At 41.4% G+C, this 22,744-nt stretch overlaps 1 protein-coding gene across 2 annotated transcripts in view; it reads right to left on the reverse strand.

The window, feature by feature from the left end:
* Positions 1–5,825: 5,825 nt before the first annotated feature.
* DHX35 (DEAH-box helicase 35) overlaps positions 5,826–22,744 on the reverse strand; it is a 29,070-nt gene continuing 12,151 nt past the window's right edge. Inside the window, exons 12-22 of one of the 2 annotated variants that reach the window (XM_027693907.1) lie at positions 22,160–22,370; positions 20,000–20,124; positions 19,497–19,551; positions 14,488–14,583; positions 14,064–14,158; positions 13,393–13,470; positions 12,164–12,293; positions 11,391–11,472; positions 10,805–10,876; positions 9,098–9,209; positions 5,826–7,562 (exon numbers count right to left, since the gene is read on the reverse strand). In XM_027693907.1, the coding sequence (XP_027549708.1) occupies positions 7,518–7,562; positions 9,098–9,209; positions 10,805–10,876; positions 11,391–11,472; positions 12,164–12,293; positions 13,393–13,470; positions 14,064–14,158; positions 14,488–14,583; positions 19,497–19,551; positions 20,000–20,124; positions 22,160–22,370 (1,101 nt within the window). In that variant the 3' untranslated portion in view covers positions 5,826–7,517. Of the gene's footprint in view, positions 7,563–9,070; positions 9,210–10,804; positions 10,877–11,390; positions 11,473–12,163; positions 12,294–13,392; positions 13,471–14,063; positions 14,159–14,487; positions 14,584–19,496; positions 19,552–19,999; positions 20,125–22,159; positions 22,371–22,744 lie in introns of both variants that reach the window. The other variant, XM_027693906.1, reaches the window with a different exon arrangement.

Below are 22,744 nucleotides of genomic sequence, written 5' to 3' on the forward strand. Positions count from 1 at the left end.
GGACTAGTGGGAAAGGAATAAGGCAAGCAATCCTCTCTGCCCTGTGGGAAAACCAGAGTCCCAGGGAGTGGAAGAAGAGTGTAATGGCACGTGCTGCAGGGATTACCTCTCCTCAATGCAAGGATGCTCCATAAATCCTGGCCTCCCAACTCGCTTCTGCTGAAGCCACTCAGTCCCAAAGGAAGTTATGGACAGGTCTCACCCACTCCTTTGCTCCTGGAGTGGGTGAGGACAACACACAGACCTAGGGCTGCTGGGCAGCTTGTCTCTCTCCTGCCTGTGAGAAGCTTTCAACCTCCTGAGGTCTTCCTCTGAGCCATCCTCGAGGATGGAGCAACACAGCTGAAGGGCCACCCAAAGCTCTCCAGCCCTGCACATCCCTGTCAAACTCTGAGCACCTCCCTCCAGCAGCTTTACCCGTTTTCCCACTCCTCAGTGAGGTGCGTGCAGCTCTCAGTCCCTGCCATTAGACTCTCTGATTTAATGTACATGTACTTTTTTATTCATCCAACAAGTTTATTCCTTTGTCAGGTGCAGCCTCACATCGGGGGGCTGCACTGAGACGGATACCCGGGGAATTTATTGCTCGAACGGGTTTATTCTTACCCCAGCCATTCATTTCTGAGTTCCCCTCTCCCCGGCATCCCCGAGCAGCAGTGGAGAGCGAGCCTGCATTGCCCTCCTGCGGCCGGCCAGGGAGCCCAGAGCCCGCACATTAATCATAGCAGCAGGAGTGTAAAATTCAATTTTACCTCTCCATTCATTCTGAGATGAGTTGAAGGCCGGCCTTGTACATATAAACCACACTTTACTTCATCAGAGCCCTGGTAACAAATGGAGTGTCTTCTTTGGAGAGTTTAACCATCAAAAAACACCGCGCCATTTAATTCCACGCGTGCCGAGGGTCAGAGAAGGAGCTCTTGGCATCAGCAAATGCCTCAGCCCTCAGCTGTGCAGTAAACTATGTTTTAGAGATTGTTCCTCAATACGAAATGATCAGTCCATTTATCTGCTAAAGCAGCCTGTCTCTTTGTTCAGTCTCCCAATATTTTTTCCGCTGACCCGATCTGGACAATAAACCAAAGTCATCTTAAGATACTCACTGTTCAATTTGTTACTTGAGTGCCTCCGAGCCCTGCTGTCCCTGCCCTCAGCATCACAGGCTCCCCAGCCTTCACCATTAACCCCAGTGACGGGGCTGAGCTCTGCCCAGCTCATGGGGACGGGCTCTCCAATCCCAGCTCCTACCATGGCCCAAACCCCCAGCAAGGTGTTTTGTCCAATACCCCTCTCACACCAAGTACACAAACAGCACTTGTGCAAGGATTTGGGGCGCTCTGCTCCCTGGGAGCTGCTCTTGCAGAGTTGCAGCCACACTCCTCCTCCCAAGGCGATGTGATGCTGGTTCCCTTCTACAAGGGGGAGCTGATCTGTACTCTGGGGGTGCAGAGTGCCCCCATTTGCACCCTCAGCCTCCCTCTTGGAGGTGAAGAGTGTTACTGTGATTGAAGAGGACCTAAAAGTCCCACCATAGTCTCCTCAGTGAATACAACTGGGTTTCCAGCTTTGGAACTGGGTCACATATGTCTACATCACCTAATGGGAGAATTTTAGAAACTCAGTCCCATGAGAGTTTTCACAGTGCCCCGAAGAGCTGAGCTCCCACCAGGACAAGCACCTCAAACTCACTTTTACCTGGCTATCCCAGGTATCTCAGTTAGCTTCCCACTAAGCAAACTGAATGTCATGCACCTTATCCTTTGGTATCAACAGCTCCTTTGCATTGCATGGAAGATTAGACACCTACACAAGGCTGTGGTGTCCACTGCAGGAGCCAGATGTTCAAAAGTCAGCCCTCACAGATCCCTGACTCACGCCCAGAGCCCTTTCATGCAGGTAGCTGTAAATAACTAACGCAAATTTACACTACAGCCATGGAGGGATTTAATCTTTAAAGACATTAAAAGAGCTTCCAAACCTCTGAACCATCCTGGCTACTCAGACAAGACACTGTCTAGAAAAGCTGCTCCCTATAATAATTAATTCTGATTCAGTTGCTATTTTTTCTTACGTGTTTGCCACGTGTTGCTCCACTCAGGAGCTCCATATCACCTCTTCAGCATCATGTAAGCACCAAGATTTTAACAGCAGTTCCTGCTGACAGCAGGAGCTTTCTCAGTGCTTCCCACCTTGATTGTGCCACATGAACCCCTCAGCCAAAACAACACAGGCTCACAGAACAAATGAGAGATGTTGGAAGTCTCTAGAAGGGCATTTTCATTGCATTGCCAAGGCCCAGTGAGTCAGACTGCTGTGAGTGTGTGTGTGTGCAGAGCACAGCTTGGAGAAACAAACATCAATAGCTGGGCAGCTGCAGACAGGGCCATTACCTTAATGCATGGATTTTTCCCTGAAAACTTTTAATTAAAAAGGCTTTGAATTTTTTTCCGAAGGAATATTCTAGCACTTTATCCATGTTTTTAAGTTTCACCCTGCTTTTTCACTTTTTTTTTAATAGAAAAGGAGGAGAAACAACACTCCCTTGCAGGTCTGCATCTTTCTGCAATGGAAAAGCACAGGAGGAGAGGTGTGCAGCAAATACTTTCTGCCACTCAGCCATGGTAGAAGAAGGGACAGAAGGAAGATTCACTCTCTCCTCTCATAGGTATTCCTCCAGTCACCACAAAGGAGGAGTTAAAGGGAGACAAGTGACATAAATAGTCCCCAGAATTTAACAGAGAAATCAAAGTGAGGAAAAAAGTGCAACTGAAATCAAGCACAGCATTTAAAGATCAGTCAGCACTGAGAAGTATCAGATGTCAGCAATCTGCTCCTTCCAGTTTTAGAGAGAAGAGTTTTCTCTTGAACTGTTTGAGCCAGCTTTGGCAAGAGAACTCCAAACACGCTAACCCACTTGCCAAAACCATTTTTGCCTTCCAGAAAGCATCGTGTCTGTGGGTGTCAATAAGTCTGACAGACATTGCAGTCTCCTTCTGATGTAGGAGGTAAAATTTCACTCATATTTACACTTCAGTAAAATGAACTACAAGTGGGTTTACAAAGAGAGAGACAAAGTCGACAGCAAATTCAGATGCTCCAGTTCTTTCTGTCTCCGACCAAAAAGTCAGTCCAGAAAAAAATATTGGAGAGAGGAGGTGGATACAGAATGTTTATCTTCTGACTTCTGTGAAAATACACAAAACAGCCCATTCCAAAGTGATCTATAGTCCCTCTGGACTCGAAGGTTTTTGTCCCTGGAGCCTCCATGGCTCTGCTGGGTGCCCTCAGCGTGGCTCTGCCCTGCTCAGAGCTCTGTCAGGCTCAGCTCAGCTCTCCTCTCACTGCACCTGGTGCAGGAATTCTGGCAAAGCCTAGAACACCTGTCTTGCCAGAAATTATTGCTTGCTTAGGTAAAAGGGCTCCTGGAAAGTCTCCAAACCCTAATGGGAACTTCACTCAAGTGACTGAGTAGTGGGTTCCCATATATTTCAGCTTTCCTACTCCCTGGGATCTCCTTCTACAATACATTTTCCCTCTGTATTCCACTCCTCACACTGACAAGACAACCTTTAAATAGACTCAAAAGGACTTTGTGAGAAAGGGACAAGAATTTGGATGTGTCTGTAAAAAACTTTTGGATGGAGAACAGGAGGAAGACATAGAGCAGATCCAGAGCAGCAGCTGCTCTTGCCAACCGTGTACCTGCAGCCCTGTTCTCACCATTGCTCTCTTCATTCCCCATTTAATGCCAAGTGCTTTCCACTTGGACCTCCTTCCTCATCTTTACAAGTCTTCCTTGTGGTACAGCACATCCTCCAGGTGGTGTTTAAATTGAAAGGTACAGAGATTAATAACACCAAGGGTACAAATACCTACTCACAGGGTAACCTGCACAGAGTGTGTTCCACACTGCTCACCTACCACAAATCCTGTGCACTACACGCACTGTTAAGGAGAACAAAGACAAATTAAATGTACTTATTCACTTTAAATTCCAATTATTATTCTGGAATTCCAGGCAATTTTTGATCTCTCATAAATGGCAACGCAGCCAGATATAACCCCTGCATCTCACAGCCTTGCACACCGGCAGTCCTGCAAAAACCAGTATTGGAATGGAGCAGGCAGATATTCCTGCATCCTCTGAGAGGAATCACAACTGCCATGCTGCCACAAACAGAACAGGATTTTTTTTGCCCTAAACTGTTAATTTTGTTTATTACGATAGTGGCTAGAATCCAACACAGCTCAGAAATTCCTTTGTAGTGAATATGAAGTGTGGACAAACTGCCACGTTTTATGACTCAGCGAACTGCTCCAGAATTTATTGTTCGGGAATTTGGGGTTTTGGGGGGGGCATTTTGTTTGTTTGCTTTAAAATCAGCAAGACACGCAGCCCTCTGGGCTTTTCGGTGATCTCTGCATTTCAAATACTGCCTTTATCCCACAGCCACTGAGAGCTTTTTGCTTTACCCCTTCTCATCCCACCTATCACTAAACTAATTGAATGTTAAAACTGAAGAATAAGAAGAACTGTTAAGAATTGGCCCATTACTTTTTCCCCCGAGATACTACTTGAAAGCGGTGCCTGCCATCTACTGGCACCTTTCTCAAAGTGCACTCAGTTTTAAGCCCAAAACTAGATGTAAGGACAGTTTTCCCACATGCTACTTATGTTCATCTTGCAACTTGTTTATTCCAAGTCCCAGTAAAGGAACTTACTTCAAATGCTGACTCGTATTGTTGACTTTCTTTGCCATTTAGTGATTGTACAGCCACTTGATAGAGATTAACATTAAGTTATTAAATTACAGCAATAAACACTGCTTCCAAGTTGCCTTCAATGGAATTGCTCAAAAGTGATGAATTGGTCCAGTAAGTGACACTTACCAGAATCCCGGGATTTGCACAGTTTCCAGTGCTCACTGATGCTCCAAAGGAGGGGGTTCTGAAGAGGGAATCAGCAGCAGCTGCTGGTCCCCAGACACACAGCCCAGTCCTTGACTCCAGGATGGCTGGTCAGGAGTTTCCTTGCCAGTGAAAGAATGACTTCTTTTTCAAGCAGTATTTTGATTCAACAGACTAATATTTTAACCTCATTCTCTAAAAGCCAGAGATAAAATCCTCAAGTGTTTCATAAACTTCTGACAACCATCTTCAAATGACTTCAACCTCCCCCACAACAGACTGTTTATGCAGCAAAGAGCCAACAACAAGGCAGTAACCCACCTCCTTAATCAAGGCTATTTAAAGCATAATGCTCTGTACAAATCCAGCACAGCTGTAGGCCAAAGCTTTACAAAGCAAAGAGATTTTCAGGGTTTTTAAAGTTTTGGGTCTCTGTCTTCAAACACCTTCAAAGGGTCCATATCTCTGATGCAAGCAGGACTTTCTCTCTAAAGGTGACCTTAATCTGGATCCTAAAAACATCTATTCTTAGCTTGCATCTCTAGTATAAAGTCTGCCTGTTTTGTGGCTGCTGATGCCTCAATAGTTTGTAAAACTGCTAAAAAGACAAGTCTTAGTTTCTTTCTTTGTTTACAAAGACCTGCTGCACCCATTCTTATAGAAGTAAAATTGCTTGTAGCATTTGGCAAAGCTTGTACATCCCTGGGTTCTGAACTCTGCAGAAGTCAGTCATTCCTACAGAAAATTTTTGCAGCTGTGAAGCCAGGTAAAAGGACATCTGGGGAAGAGAGTTCTCCAGAACCACCCAAAATTCTCAGAACTGGCAAATGTAGTAGCCACCCACTGACAGCCCAGGCCAGTACAAACACATAGTTCCTTGGGAAATTACCCACTGAAGTGATGAATTCTCAAACTGCTTCGATTCAATGGTTTTATTTTTCTTAAGAATACTTCCAGAGGACAGAGAAACACGGACATTTTACAAGTCTTCATATTCAGTTCTTTCTCCAGTCCTTTAAGAGAAAAAACCTGCAAATTGAATCTTTTTAGTAAGTGCCAACACTGCTCTCAGCTCCGGCTGGGAGACAGTCCCTGCCCCAAAGAGCTTCCACTCTAAGAGATTCATACAAAGGTGAGGGTCACAGGGACAACAGGGAGGAAGGTGACACAGTTTTCATGCTGCTGGTGCCATTCCTGGAGACTGGTACATCTGGTTTGTGCTGGCAGTCGGGACACTGAAGAGACACACAGTGCACAGGGCACAACATGTTCTCTCTGCAGGTGTTTGCAAGGGAGAAGGTAAAGAAGCTCTCAAGAAAGCTTTCGAGGCAGTCCTGTAATGAGGAAGGCATTTGTTCTATGTAGAAGTTTTTGCCTATTTACATACTTTAAAAAAAAAAAAGAAAATAAAATAGTTAATATGCCAAAAACATATTATCAAATCAGCTGCCTTACAAAAATAAAATTTTCAAACAATATCTTTCTAAAATAAATATTAATAGGTAAAAATGGAAAATGGAAATAATTAAATACATGTAATCCAAGCTATTTTGTTAAAACACAAATAAGCATAGTTCCTTACTGAAAAGTAGTAATGGAATCCTGATTAAAGCAGAAACTGTTCAGAGCATCCTTCTCTTCAGTAACATAGGAAGATGAGTCCCAAGCAGTAAAGAACAGATTCATAATAAAACAAACATATAGGACTGTGTTCGTTATAGGAAAGTACAAAACATTTCCTTCCCTACCGAACAACAGAGACTAAAAAACAGTGTTCCACGATATCTCCCTAATGAAATTTACTGATATTGCCAAGCAGTGAGAGACCAGCATTTTTAATCCTGTAGGAAAAAAAAGAGTAAAGTGAACTTGATTGTTTGGGAATATACATGTTTAGTCTCCTGATTGAACAAAAAATTAATTCTTCTTAAAAATACTGAGCTCCTCTTCCTCCCCCTCCCCAAACAGCAACTCTCATGTGCAGAAACAAGACATTTCAGTACAGAGCTGCCCCCTGCTCAGCACAGGGAGCTGGGGCAGCTCCACCTCAGGTGGGACACTTTTACTGCTTGGGAGCACAAGCTGCACCAGTTTGGGATGGTCCCACATGAAATCAATGTTTCCATGGCAGCACCTTGCACTTCCAGGAGTAGCTGATTGCCCTGAGCTCCTGCTGGCGGGAGTCAGGCTCAGTTTTGGCGGTGTAGGTCACAGTGCTCTAGGTAAAGAGGCAGGGTACCCTATTCCCCACACTCATAAGGCAGTTGTACCACTCCAGGAAATCTGTTTCTTTCTTGAAGGTTTCCATTTTTTTGTGGTCTTGGATGTCCGCTTACTTTTTAAATTGTTTTTCTACCTATTTAAAAGGAGCAACATGCCCAGATTAACAACAGTGGTCAAGTAGGCAAAGAATAAAATGTCCACAATGCAAGCTCTACGTAGGTTTACAGTGTACTGGTCATGCATAAACCCCTACAGATCCTGGCAGGCATTTAAGCATTTAAGTTGATGGAAGATCAAACTGCTAATGAACTGACTGCTGAATGGACTGTAGCCAGCGTGGAGTCACTGGTAGCTTCTGCTTCTGATGTCACAAGACTTAGGTCATGTCAGTGGTCATCTACTTTAGCCCTTTTTGCTTTCAAGGAAAGATGCTGCAAGAAAAGAACAGAAAGTCTGCTTAGCAGGCACTCCACGATTAGCAAAAAAAAAATCAGTTAGAATGCTTTCAGTCTTTAATCCCAAATTATATAAATTCTTCCACAAATATGCCTTCCCAACCTCTGCTTGTTGCTGATACAGCTAAAATAAAGCTACGAAATAAAAATCCACATTTACCCCAAAGTGATGTTCTGGCTTGGTGTAAAATAACATCTTCCAGTACTTCTTAACTAACTGCAAGCAAAGGGACAACTTCCCACTGGAAGCAAGTTGCCAGGTGTAAAAATGCACAGAGAGATAGATGTGCTCCCAACAATACATCTGCACAAACACCAGGAGCACGTACATGAAGGACAAGACTTTAACTACTGTATCAACCCTGCTGTTATTGGACCTTTGGACCTCTGTGCTTTTAAAGACCTACAGAAATGTGGAATAAAAATATGAAGGAAATTCTGCAAAATTTGGAATGAGAAATAATTGACTGAGACCAAGATGAAGCTGTAGAAGAACGTTTTAACACAGAATCCTATTCATTGGGGATTTGGTTTTAACTTGATATAGGAATAAAACCTCTCATATTTGAGGAATCCCTTCCTAGCACAAAGATGTATCCTTCAGTAGAAAAAGGGTCTGAATGTTTATAAACTAACATAAATCTGTGTGGTTTGCAATGGCTTGCTTATTCAAAATTTACATGTATGATTCAAAGCTTTACACAATAGAAACATTTCTAATTTTTAAACATTTTATAAGGAAACCCAAACTTTTTGGCTGATATGGATAACTGACCAAATTGGAAAAGACAAATATCCTTAAAACCAGCACCATCCTCCAGAGCTTCCATTCACTTCAGGATGAAAGCAATGATTAGGTCATACTGCAAACTGAGTTCACCTCTATCAAACCAAAACAATGGTAATGGTAAAAATTAGGTTCTGATGTAATTTCACAGAATATCCACACAGTTGCAGCACTACCTTGAGAACATGTAAGGTAGGCAATAAATTCAAGACAAGTATTCTTCACTTACAAAAAGCAATTCAAGTTTTATCTGAACCCACCTCCCAACACCACCCACCTGAAGGAAAATCTCATCCCAAACTTCAGCCTGTGGAGAGGTCATACCACTATGGGATGTTGTGTTGTGTGTGTATGGGATGTGAATCAAAGGACTAATTATTCCAGGTACAGATTTGATACAGCACTGGCTCATGACCAAGTCCAGTGCGTATATTCAAGTGTAAAATGGTTGAAGGCTCAATTTACCAGGGTGGAAATGAACCACTTTGTATCTCTGAGATCCCGTCTGGTGGCTGGATAATAGGGAAAAACCTTTCATGCATCAACTTACTATCCTCTGCCTTTGAATTAAAATCAATACAAATCAATGAACAAATGAACAAAACCAACTTAATTTTTGTCCCACAAAATAGACAAGAAACAAAACATAAACACTTAGGAAGGTCAGATACAAGAGCTGCTGGTGCAGCAGTGGTACCGTTTGGGATTTATGCCGAGTCCGTACCGTTCCTTGCTGGTAAAAATGAGGAGCCAGTTCCAGGAGCCACGCGGATTCCACGGCAGTCACATCTCTCATGTAATATTTAGCAGTCTGGATGACTTCATTGTAGACTACCCTAGGAGGAAGGAGAAAAAATAGTGTTTGCTGTAAAGCAATGAGGGAGAGATGAGCTAGAGCATATTTAGGCAGCTTCACATGCTGCTGCCAGAGGTGGCATTTACAGAGTGTCAAGAGAGTTTTTAAGTTCTAACTTGGCCTCTTCCCTCTTTCCCTCTGCTTGGTCAGAGTATTCTCCATTAAGACAACTTTAGATTGCCATGAAAACACTTTCACATACTACCAAGACATATGCATATAAGGTATAGAAGAGAGAATATTTCTTATAATGGGGCCAAAGGGGACTCGCAACTGATGAATATTAGAAAGAATATTAGTTATTCTGTAACATCATAAGGAAAGATGTCAAAAGCACCAAAATCCTGGGCCCACAACAAGCAGGGCATGAATCCCAGCATGAGTATCCCTGGCGCCAGTCTGCAGACAAGCAAGATAAGCATTAGAGGGAGAAATCAGCTTTAACTCCTGCCAGAACATCTCCTGGCAAGAGATACAGAAACAGCCAACCATGTGGACTCATCCCTGCTGCCAGCATGAACACGATACCAGCACAGACAGCCTATTTCTGAGGTCACCCTTCAGTAGGGAAGGTCCTTTTCCCCATGGAAGCACAAACCCCCACGCTGAAGGGTTAGTCACCAAAGCCAGAAGTCACTATCTGCCTTCTATACACAGCAGAGCTGCAAACACATGAGGTTTGTGGGCTCTTATTAATTGGTATTTTGCTCTCAAAAGCAAAGAGGAGTGAGTCCAAAATTCTCTTTGCCAAACGCAACATGAGATATGCCAACTAATACAACTAAAGAGAAATCTGAGGAAAATCAACCAGAATGAGAACACATTTTTGATACACCTGTAACAGACAGAGAATTGAAGCCCTCAATAGAGGATGATTGCCCAGGATGCACTAGCACTGAAATTCAGGTTGCTAATTACTCCTGTCTTACAAGATGCCATGAGCCATGACACTGGGCCAAGTTTATCCTCCAAAGTCCCAGCAACAGGCAGTGAAGGACAAAAGCCCAAATACTTCAGGCTGATCATGGTGACCTGAAAGTTAGGAACACATTTCTGTTTGTTATCTGAGCATCTCTGACCCGCAAATAGAATGAAAATAACCCAGCTGATGGGAAAGTACAACCATTTCTTTCCTCAATCTGCTGGACAGCCATAACTTTTCACATCGTGCATTTTGTGTGTAAGCCCTCTCCCAGTAAGCCATTTGCAATTACTGCAGCACATGTTTGACAGGATATTTCCTTAATAGGCTTAATAAAAGTAAATTAACCCTAGTTCTGTCTAGGTACAGAGACTACTCGAAGAACAATCTGCAGTGCAAGATATGGTGCCCACTAAACAAGGGTCACCTGGCTCTGCTTTCCAAACTCTGCAGGGTTTTTTGGCAGTTAAATGTCACTCTATTCCCCTGATTTATTTGGATACTGCCTACAAAATGTGGCAAAGGAAATGACAATTGGATTCTCTCTGTGGGAACGGTGACCTTCTACATCTATTTACCCACTGGTGGAGAGAAGTCATTCAGGAACATGCCTTAAAAAAATCCCCACAGAAGTAAAAGCAGCTCTAACTTACCAGCGTGGAGGTTTCTCTGCATACAGCACTGAGGTGGGGTGGATATGGAGCTCATGGTCATCACGGATAGTCCTTGAAAGCAAGATACTATTTCAGACTGTGCATCTATTTATTGTTTAACGTTTCCCCAGTAAGAATGTCAATAAAAGCAAGAATGAAAGACCTGGAGTAAATTAATAAGATTTGCATTTAATGAACAGATGAAACCAGGCTTAAATCCTGGCCAAAGGAATAACTAATAATTTAATGTCCTAAAAGAAGTTATGACTACATTAAATGAAAAAGTAGCATTTCAGGCATTTATTTACTTTTGCACTGCAACTGTACTTGCTTAAATAAACACAGGCTAATTACTACTAGTAACAGCTTCCCACTACTAATAACTTTAGTTATATTTGCCAAAGAGAAGAGATAAACATTGAAGCCATTTGCAAATACAAAACTTCAAATATTTAGTAAATCAATTGCCACATGTTTCTAATTGCAAGTGTCTAGAGAAGCACCTGTTTGGTGATTAAATTTAGATTTATTCATCAAAGGAGCTTTCCAAGTAATCAACAGTTGTACTGGAACTATATATAGTTACCTGTAAGCTCCAGTAGAGTGGAATTTAGCTGCATTGGCAAAGAATCCAGAAACTATACATCTCAAAACAGGATCTGGATCACCTGAATAGAAGAAATTTTCTGTAAAATGAGTCAATGGAATGGCAAAAATCCCTAAAATACCATTTAATCACCTCAAACAACTTTTCACACTGCATCAGATTTGGACAGCAAAGGTGTGAAGGTAGACAAATCCTGCAATCTCATTTGTCTTCAATCTCACAGCAATTCGAAAATTACTACCTAAAAAACTACTGCTCCCACTCCATGCAGAGAGTTTCACAGTCCTTCACCCTGCATGACAGTGAGGACTAAAGTCTGATTTTTCAAAGGAGTTAGAGATAAGTGCTGAGAACTAGTCATGGCACCTGTGCACACACAGCACAGCTGGAAATCAGTGACTGAACATCATTTTGAACACACCAAAAAATGACTTTTTGAAAAGTCTAAGAGGGAACAGGGGACCTATTTATGACTCTCTTTGGTAAATCATTCCCTTAAATATATAATCAGTGGTTAAAATCTCTTGCTGGAAAACTTAGCTAATGAACATCGAATTAAATTTTAATTGTACAAATATGCTGAAATGCTCTTCTTCAGCCATTTTTAGGAAAAAAAATCTGGGTTTAATTGACATTATTTTTAGGCGAGGGAGAAAATACTTCAAGAGTTACAAGAAAAGCAGGAAGCAGACTGATAGTTTGGAAACTACCTTCAATATTTATTGAACAATGGGTTAAAAAGAGTAATTCACCTTCACTGGACTTCTTTGGCACTTTAAAACGGACCAGAAGCTTTTTCAGTTGCTCTCTTACAACAGAAGCTCTAACAAGCCCTTTGTAGTTCAGAAAGTGATCCTGACACCACTGGGAGCTCTTGCTGTGCTGTACAGTGAGAAGAACAGAAAAACTTGCAGTGGGATACCATCGGCAAAACAAACCCCAAACTCTTTTGGATAGCCTTGCTCTCTTTTAATTCTGCCTCCTACAACATATTTATTGTGTTTTCCCTGAAAATTACCTATTTACATAAGCACCTAACAAGGGTACACAGCACCAATAACTACAAAACATGTTTCAAAAAACTCCTAAATAATAGCAGATCAAATGCTGTGGGGTATTTTCAAACAGATGTGCTTCACTTCCTCATATGTGGTGAAAGAGAACAGCATCAGTTGTTCCATTTCATCCTCTCAGATCATAAACTAGTCTGTTTTCAACCTCAAAATGTAAACAGCCTTTTCTGTACACTGGCTTCAGCCTTCTCTATGCAAAGAACTGTTTCTCCAGCAGCCACCACCCCATGATCTCTGCATTTGGCTGTTTCTGAGAGAATCACGCAGATATAAAATTTAAGGGGGATCATTTCAGTTGGTCCCTGCCTGGCTGCTTTGTGGCAAGTCATGTTTAAACACCTGAGTGGTTATACTACTTCAACTCAGCACTGCTGCAAATATATTCTTATACAATTGCTATATACCAGCAAACATACTTCTCCCAAATAGGTGCAGCACTTCAAAATTGTTAAGTGAAACCTCAGCTTGATGTAAAACCTTAGGATGAATACATAAGGTCAATGAAAAAGAGGGTATGATGATCAATGAGTTTATTTAGAAAAAAAAAAATTTAGATTTAGATGCAGTTTATCATCAGTAAAACATGACAAAATATTGTATTAGAAATTTGGATACTTGTTTTCCCCAAGCCCTTTCAAAAATCCCAGTCTCCTTGAAAACAGCTGTTTACCCGTAAGATTTCCACGCTGAACCCAAACAAAATTCTCTTTATTCCCTGTTCCAAGAAACTACAGAAGGTCTGTGACAAAATAGGACCAGAATTGCTTTTGAAGCAGAACTATCACTTCATAGACTTAGTAAGTCCTCAGCTTTGAGGATGCTGTGACTCTGAGAACTTCCAGATTCAGAACTGAGAACCTCAAATTCTTCCCATTCCTGCAAATCCACATACACTTGAATTGACTTACTTTGACAAAGGCTTCATAAACATTAAGCATAGTGAGATGATCACCTTCTTCCACAGCAAACTTTCTGTGTTGCCTGGCCTGGAGAAGAATAAATATAACTTTAGAGGCAGAGTTTTACAGAAATTATGTCCAATATCCTCAGTTCCCATCAGCTCTGTATTTCCTGGTGACTTAAAATTATTACCACCTAGGGCAGTTCCTCCAGGCAACAGCAATATTTCACTAGCCTCCCCTTTATTTGGGAGCACTTCTACAAATGAAATTAGAAAAATTACCCCATAAAGAACCTCCTTTCATTAAAATTAGGCTCCCTCTACCTATTACGAATTTGTTACCTCCTACTACTTTCTGTTTTATTCATCTCAAAAGGAAGTGGTGTGTGGGAAGGCTTGGGGTTTGGGTTTTTTTTCCAAACCCTTACACTGACCAATACTGGTTTATAACCTTTCCTGTTTCTGGTTCTCAGAAGGAGGTTTTTACCACTAGTAAAGGACTCCAAGATTCCCACTGTTATTTCGTTTCTTCATTTACCTACAATTAACAAGTACAGTTCCAGACCTTGCTTCATTTTCACACAAACTTGCAGTCTCTAACAGGTATCAGGAAACCACTTGGCAGAAATCCAGAAATGTGGAACTAACATACAGAAAATGAGACACAACTGAACTTACAGCTTGGGCTTTTTGATTTGGGGGGATCACAAAGATGTTTTGAATCTGCATCATGGCAGCAATTGTCAAAATCTCCTGGGAGCAGCCAAAATTTCCTGAGGAGTAAAAGGAGAAATTCAGTAAAGGAAATCTTCTTCCATTCAACTCACCCCCATGTAGAATAAAAAGGACAAGAAGCAGAATATTTAAAAGCAAAATACATAAACTCCTGGATTTTTTTTCATAAGATTGAATGTTCTCAATGGAAAACTTAAGAAACAAATGTGTTAGACTTGCTATTTATTAGAGAGGTTCATGAGTTTAACCATTTCTTTTCACTAAGGACCACACCAGGATGAAATAGTTTCTCTTGAATTTAGCAAATGTCTAGTACTACACTACAGTTACATGCCTATGAAGACACTGTGATTGTTTTTTCTCCTACCTGATTCCAGAAGCATCTTTGCAAACATAGGATTCAAAGGAAACTCTGCTATTCTCATTCCCAGAGGCTCTGTTAACCGGCAGTGCATATCCAAACCTGCAGCACAGAAATAAATCTGACTGTGACACAGGCAAACTAGCACAGAAAAGCTTCTTTAAGAATTTATTGTGTACTGAAGAGCAGAATTAGGAGCTAAAATATCCCAAATGCACCTAGGCGTTGCTGAATGTACACTGCACCAAGCTCAAATGCAGTCCTTGATATCCATTTACTCTCCCATAGGTCACCAGAATTTTTTTTCCCAAAATATTTAAACACACAGGTTTCTTAATTTTAACAAAGTTCCACGGTTATTGACAATGATTTAGAAAAACTGCAGTCCAAGTCAATGTCATGGCCAGAGGGGATATTAGCTGTTAGTCCTACACATCTCTTTTTAAGTATTTAGCAACATCTTAATGAGGATGTAAAGCAGAAGGAGAAGGGAGGAGAACGAAAACAGGGATAATTCTGTAAGAGGCATTACTGCAGGAACAGGAAGCACTGCCGGGGTAGGCAGTACATGAATCACATCTACTTAGGTCATGGACAAAAATAATTTAATATTACCTAAACAAGAGTTTATAGTCTGCCTCGTGTGTGAACAACCAAACCATCGGGCATGTTCCAGCTGTAATTGTTTCCCTGAAGTAGTAGAGGAGGGAGGCTTGACAGCTCGCTTTGTGATTCCCAGTTCTCACTGAGCAACCCTGCACACTTACCATTCCAGTGGAATGGCTTCCTGCAGGGAAACCCCTGCAGCATGGGTGACCCATACAAACACCAGCTCGTATTCTAACTCAGGGCTTTATGCTGAGACTTTGGGGAAAAGCCTTTCCTTCGCAAGAGGACATAAAAACAGAATTTAAAAAAAAGACTACAGACACAGGAATCAATAAGAAGGAAAAAAGCTCGCTAAGAAAGGCAGCAAAGAGTAAAAATTGAAAGAGAAAACAGCAAGAAGCCGAGTTGTATGATCTGTGACATGGAGGCAAACCACAAGGCAAAGGCTACACGAGGAGGGACTAACAAGAGCCCAAGAACAGCACTGCAGGGCACTGCAGGTTGCATAACTAACCCCAGCAAAGGGACCTGAGGAAACACAACTGTGCCTATTCATTATATAAACACAGTATTTGTCAGACTATGTGCTGGCAACAAACCCACAGCTGTACTTCAGCTCTGCTTCCCAGAGAAAAGCAAAACCACCAATCCAGTCAAGGAATGAGCTCTTCTATAACTCGTGTCAGTATATTTGAAACCACAGATACCTCTATCCAGTGTTTACTTTGCTATTTAACATGTTATCATCTCACTTATGATAATGTAGTAATTCACTCACCACACCCCTACACTGTTCAACAATACCTAACAGGCTTTTCACATGTCACAGTACTTTCCTCAGAACAGGTGCAAAAGGCAGCTTATGTGAAATGATGAACTAATAAATAATAAAAACAAAGTCACAGAAACTGCAAAACTTAAGGTTTACTTAACTACTGCCATATGAGAAGGCTAAGTTCTAACACAATTAATAGCTATTAAAGAATATTTGAATAGGCTGTCCTTCATCTACAGAAAGACACGTGCATTCCTAAGCAGGCAAAAGGAGAAATGACCATCTTTTTAACCTTCTACATGTGCATCAAGCCAAAACCCTTTGCCTTCTGCTGAATCCTACAAATGTCCATACAATTTTGCATGAACTATAGATATGTTGTGCACAGATGTCTTTGCAGCAGTAAGCCTGAATATACACAAAAGGCTTGCAATGGGTACTAGTTTAGAATAGATAAAAGTTTCCTTCAAATAATCTTGGAATCAACCACTGTATCCACATATATATATATATATATGAAATTGAAGATCTTAGAAAAAGATATTACAAAGATTTTAATTGAACATGGAGAAATTATTCAAGTACTAGGGCACCAAAAATTTGCAAGTAACAGCCACTAGTATGTGATGCACTGAGGGATTCAAACACTCCTTTTTAGACTTAGGTAGAGTGGTTGTTTCAGATAAGTGACAACTTACAAACAAATCTTCAACAAAATCATAAATTTGAAATGAAGCTAAAAATAAATCCACTTTTTCGCTTACTTATTTAACACCTAAATTACGCTTAAAAGCAATAAACTCCAACTGACAACTTGGACTTTCAATGGGACATCAAAGGAGGAGAGATACTCCTGATGTAATCAGTTTGTAGCACTGTAAAAATAATCCCTCTAAAAACAGTCATGTGTTTATTCAACACAACTATCTCAGCCTTAAGAGCATCTGCCCTGCACGCGCTGGCACCACATTGGCACAACAGGGGCCTGACCCCAAACTGCACATTTACATGTTACTGCAATGCAAGTGATGAAATACATGTTCCTACTTGCATAAGAGAAATTTCATTCTCACTGCACCTGCAAATGCTTGGGTAGCTTCACCTCTGCTACTTACATACAATTTTCATAACAAACCACCAAAAACCTTAAACTTCGGCAAAAACTGAAGAGTGAATCCGTGCGTGACACACATGCACACGCATTTCTTTCCATCTGAAACATCAACATCAGCATTTCTCTGCTTTGGTACAAAGCTGGGCAGCCAAGAGAGTAACAGCTCTGTGAAGAAGAACACTTCTGCCAAAACATCAACCAGCTAATCAGGGAGTTTATTGAACTTTCCATTTCCCTGAGGTGGTTTTGGCACCCTTGCAACATGCTTCTGAGCCACTGAGATGGTCCTTGTTCCCAGCCCAAAAAGGTTGCCAAGAACCAAGTGCCTTAAGTGAAATCCTCCTTTGCAAGTTGGAACTGAACCAGAACAGGGCAAAATCCTGGCCAAGCAGAGTTACAGTTCCATGAGAGCAAGAAGAGAGCAGATTGCCACAAGTTACAACACAGCATTTGTGAGTGATGTGAAAACAGCCACAAACTTCTGGAAGCTTCCAACACTTAGACAATCTCCTTTATGCTGCCTCATGTTTACATTATGGAGCGAATATTGCTAACTTTGAATTAACTACAAACACAGAGCTAAAGTCAAACAGAGCTTCATTTTGATTACATGGTCTCATGTCAAGGTTCTGGTTTAAGTTTCTTGCGTTCAAAAAGTTTAAACAGCTGTCAGAAAACCCCCCAAAATAACAGTTCTTCCTATAAACAAAGTTAGGCAGCATACATCCCACTCACCACAAGTCAAAGGAACTGAAAACTGTGTATAAAAAATATTACTACAGTGTGATTTGAGTGTTAAAAGCATCCAACCACAGCTTAATGAATAAAATCAAAATGAATACACCTAGAATCAAAGACTATCTCAAGTTGGAAGGGACCCACCCATAAGGCTCAAGTCTAACTCCCTGCTCCTGGCAGGACTATCTAAAACTAAACCATACGCCAAGAATGTTGTTCAGACTCTACTGAATTTGAGAAGAAGCTCTGACTAGCAACTCAGAGAAGAGAATAAAAAAAACTATATTCTATTAAATGGCTAAATAGTAGAAATGCATTTTAAATTATGCTCCCAGGATCTGTTGGTCTATTTTTCTTTCTTTTCATTAGAAGTTTGTCTGCATCTGTTCACTTGTCCATAACCAGAAAGTTCAATACTAAAACCAGAGCAGAGTCTTTGCAAGCTGCATGTATTTAAAGCACAAAAAGCTGTGCACTGAAACACACACACTGTCTGTGAGAAACAGTTCCAGTTCATCCAGGAGAAAATGTGATGGTTTTAGGAATGATCCCGGATTCTTTTTTTAGTGGTTGCATCACGTAATCCCAGCTAACAGAATCACAACAGTTTGACTTGCTGTGGGTTTGAACTTTGCCTCAGCTGCAGGACCAACATGACATCAACAGCACTACACTGCAGCAGGTGTAGCTTTACAGCCAAAAGTCATCCTGCATATTCAGAGCAGACACAGACTAGAATCCATCTAAAAATTATAATTAGGTTAGCTCTTAATAACTTTTGTCAGTACCTTCAAAATCATAGCAACCAGAAGGGTTGAAAACTAACACTTGTTTTCCTAAGCCATGGGGAATCAGCCTTTCTATGGGGTTTCATGCAGAGCCTCCAGGGACTGGCCTCTCCCAAATTCAAGCATCAGATTTGACTCACAATGTTTAGGCAGAGTTCAACCACATACATCAAGATCAGATAATGAGTGAAAGGTGCTAACAGGAGAATTTACAATAGACACACCACGCTTTCTAAAGTCCCACCAAGGAACAAATGAAGAAGCAATTCTATTGGCCTTGCTAAATTCTCCGTTGTTACAAACAGTTTGATCCTGAAAGAGCAGTCAAACCTTTACTTTCAACCTTTCTTTATTTATACTTGCAAGTGTACATGTTTCCATCAGCAGCACAGTAACATGAAATGAAAGACCACCACACCAAGGGCTTGAGTATCTAACATCTTATCTAATTGGATACAGGTAAATTTAGTGTCTGATTCCTGTACTGGTCTAATTAGTGTCCAAACTCCCTTTGTATCTTCATACACTCTGTATGGACCGAAGAAACACAAATAGGATCTGCCTGTGAACAAACACCCCCATCAGCTCAGAGCCCTGCTCCTACCAAGGACGGGGATTTGGTTTCCTCCCATGAAATTGCAAGGAAATACACAGAAGATAGCTATAAAATACTCATTTACCCAATCTAAACAGTTAAATTCTAGTTTATACTCTATGCAATACATTTCCAGTTCCTCAAAGAATGGTACTGCTGCCTTTTGATTGTTTACAAGGAAAAGTAAATCCAGAGGAGACTGGATAACTTTAAAAGTACACTTTAAAAACCCACCAAAAAAAGCTTCCCCCAGTCAGGGCTGTGTTCCTCTTTTTCAAAGCACAGTGCTCAAATGAAAGCTTGATTAATGCCCATCCAATCACCAAATACAAATTACAATTTTTTTCATAATCCCTGTAATAAAACTGCAAATAAAGCAAAGCATAATGTTCTCACCTCCTAAAGCATACAGCAACTCTAAAGCTTGCACCATTGACTGTGCAGGAGGTGGCTGTGAAGAGAAAATGTGCATTTATTAAAGTTATCAGCATAAAACACATGAGTTTTCATAAAAATTCATTCTCTTTTACAAAATCCTTAAGTTTAGCTACCAACCTTTTTATTTCTGCAAAATGAAGAAAGAGCTTTCACTCTCTTCCTTCTTCACAAATTCAGTGCAAAGGGACTACAGCTACAGTTCTACAGAACCTCACAGTTTGTCTAAGACTTTCCTGACTTCTCAACACTTCTAACAGCAAACTCTGGAACACGAACAGTCATTTTAAGTTGTCACACAGGTTATTTGCATTATTGATTCCCAGAAGCCCACTTTGCTGCCTGACAGGGGACAGTGAGCTGTGCTTTCCAAATGGGTACAGGGAATAGTTCCCTGGATAATCAGCAAGTCATCCACTGATCTTTCTTCACCCCAAGGAAAGATTACAGAGCCTGGGCCTCACCGAAAGGAAGGGGAACCTGAGGACATTGTCGATGCCCAAAGCCTTCAGCTGCAGGATGACAGGGGCCAGGTTACTGCGCTGCATCTCCGGCACCGTGGCCTTGGGCAGCTTCTCAAAGTCCTCCTCTGTTGTGAGAGAAAACAAAGCAACTGGAAACTGAGCTTCAACTCCCACTCTGTGCACTCAACACGACAGAATCAGACCCATTTCAAGTTTAAATTACACACATGAACTCACATATGAATACTTAACAAGTGTTAAAAGACAGTCTCTAACCCAAAGATGATCTTTCTCCAATTTTATGATACTTTAATTTAAATAGAAATTCAATAGGTTTGGCTACACTGCTCTTTCTGTAGCTGACCCACCCCTATCTCAATATAAAATGCTATAAATTCTTTGCAGAAATCTGGAAATGCTTTATTTCTCTTCTGTGTAATGTTTTTGTCAGAAAATAAAAGGCGGAGTGCAAAATGCTACAAAAAAGATTTTTTTAAAGAAGGGACACAGAAAAGTTCAAAACCAGCATGTTTTCAGTATAAGGACACTATTTTTAGTAACTACTCAAACAAAAGGAGGTTTAGAATACATATTTAAAATAGAGACTAAGGATTAAAAAAGTATTTTATTTAAGAATGCCTTTTTAAAAACACATTCACTATAAAGTCTACGTCTGGAAAAACAGTTCATACAAGGTCAAAAGCCTTTTACCTTCCATTGACTCTTCTGCAGTGAAGAAAAAGGCACATGCTACATTATTTTCATTTCTACAGAACTCTTTTCTGTCTCAAACCTTCTCTGAGATAAAGACAGTGTACGTTTCTCTGCTGTTTTCCATTCAGTGCACTTTCTTCTCTTTTCTATTTTTTCCTCCTTTAAATTGTTCCTTAAAACACTCACTAGACCAGCTCTTGAGCATGCAAAAATATCTTCAGTGTAGTCACGGTTTCTCCAGTAAAGCACTTACAAAGCTATGTGAGTTTGGGATGTTATTCAGCACACGTTGTCTCCTGATTCTTACTCGACACAGAAATTAAGACTATAAATCACGTCTTGGTTTAATGTGGCAACTGCTGGCAAGCACATACACATTTTAAAGGAAAATGCTTGATCTCTCTCAGTCTCAAAGCTCCAGTAAAACTAAAGGGGACCTGAGGCACATCAGCAATGGCAGTGCTCAGCTGCAAAGCCTCTTCTCATCAAACAGCTGAGAACAGACACTTGGACTGCAGCTTTCTGGACACTGCAAGGTGCCAAGAGATTTATTTGTAACAGTCATTTTTGTACAGTGCCAGGGTCATTGATTTAAGGGAAGAATTTGGGGTTGGCTGCTATTCCTAGGAAAAAAAAGAGACACAAAGAAGTTTTCCCTCAGTTATCTAAAGTATTTCCAGAGCCTTTTTGTTATATGCACAGTCTAATGCAGACTTCAGTTAAAGAAAGCATCCCTGGTGAATATTATAAATTGAAGCCACCGCTCAGAAACCAAAAATCATTAAAGAACAAACTTCTTAGTAGACTTGCCACTTTAAGAGTTGCATTAACACAACAGGTTGCTAATTGCTGACCCTGCTCAATTTGTGCTTCTGATTCATAAAAGGATTCAGTTTCCAATGCTTAGCACATATGAACGATGTATTTCATAGAATCATAGAATAGGTTGGGTTGGAAAAGACCTCCAAGATCATCAAGTCCAACCCCTGATCCAACTCCAATTACTATATCATGGCACTAAGAGCCACAGCCAATCTCTTTTTAAAAACCTCCAGGGATGGTGAATCCACCACCTCTCTGGGTAGGCCGTTCCAATGCCTGATAACCCTCTCTGTAAAGAATTTCTTCCTAACATCTAACCTAAACCTCCCCTGGCAGAGCTTGAGCCCATGTCCCCTTGTCCTATTGCTGGTTGCCCGGGAGAAGAGACCAACCCCCGCCTGGCTATAACCTCCCTTCAGGTAGTTGAAGAGAGTGATGAGGTCACCTCTAAGCCTTCTAAATTTCTAAATAAGCCAGGGGAATAACAAAGGGAAATTTCTTTCTCTTGATGAAAGAACAAACACAGTTTAGTTCTCCCTAATCTAACAGTAAAATTAAAACCATTGTGATTAAAAAGGCAGTCAGAGCAGCAAGCTCCCCTTCCCTCCCCCTGGCAGTGCTGACCTGTGTAGAGGCGGTAGCACTTCCCGGAGCGGTTGCGCCCTGCGCGTCCTGCCCGCTGGTTGGCAGAGGCTTTGGACACGGGCACCACCACCAGGCACTCGATGGCTGTTTTGGGGTTGTAGGCCCGGAGCTTCACAAAGCCACAGTCAATCACAAACGCGATGCCGTGAACTGTGATGGAGGTCTCAGCAATGTTGGTGGCGACGATCACCTGCAAACACAGACACGGCGAGGACACTGTGAACTCCCTGTCCTGGTTAGAACGGCTGGGACCAATTCATCACTGGATGGGTGTAACCCAAAACTGTGTATTCTACAGCCTTCCATGCCATTTCCCAAAAACTGTTGTCAGTAGAGGCCTTCCCACCTGTGAGGTGGGAAGATGTTCTTGTCCTCATACCCTTTTATGGAATTCCCTGCTCTGAGGGAGGGACTGAGCACTCCCGCCTGAACTGGAGAATATATCAACTGGGAGTTTCGGAACCTTTCCACCTCTCATGGGATCCAGAGGAAGACTGCAGACCACCGCTCTCAACCAGACTGAGACCACCACCCTCAACTGGACTGAGACCACCACCCTCAACT

Source organism: Neopelma chrysocephalum, unplaced genomic scaffold (genome assembly GCF_003984885.1).
Source record: "Neopelma chrysocephalum unplaced genomic scaffold, ASM398488v2 Primary Assembly neopelma1_94, whole genome shotgun sequence".
NCBI classification, from domain to species: Eukaryota; Metazoa; Chordata; class Aves; order Passeriformes; family Pipridae; genus Neopelma; species Neopelma chrysocephalum.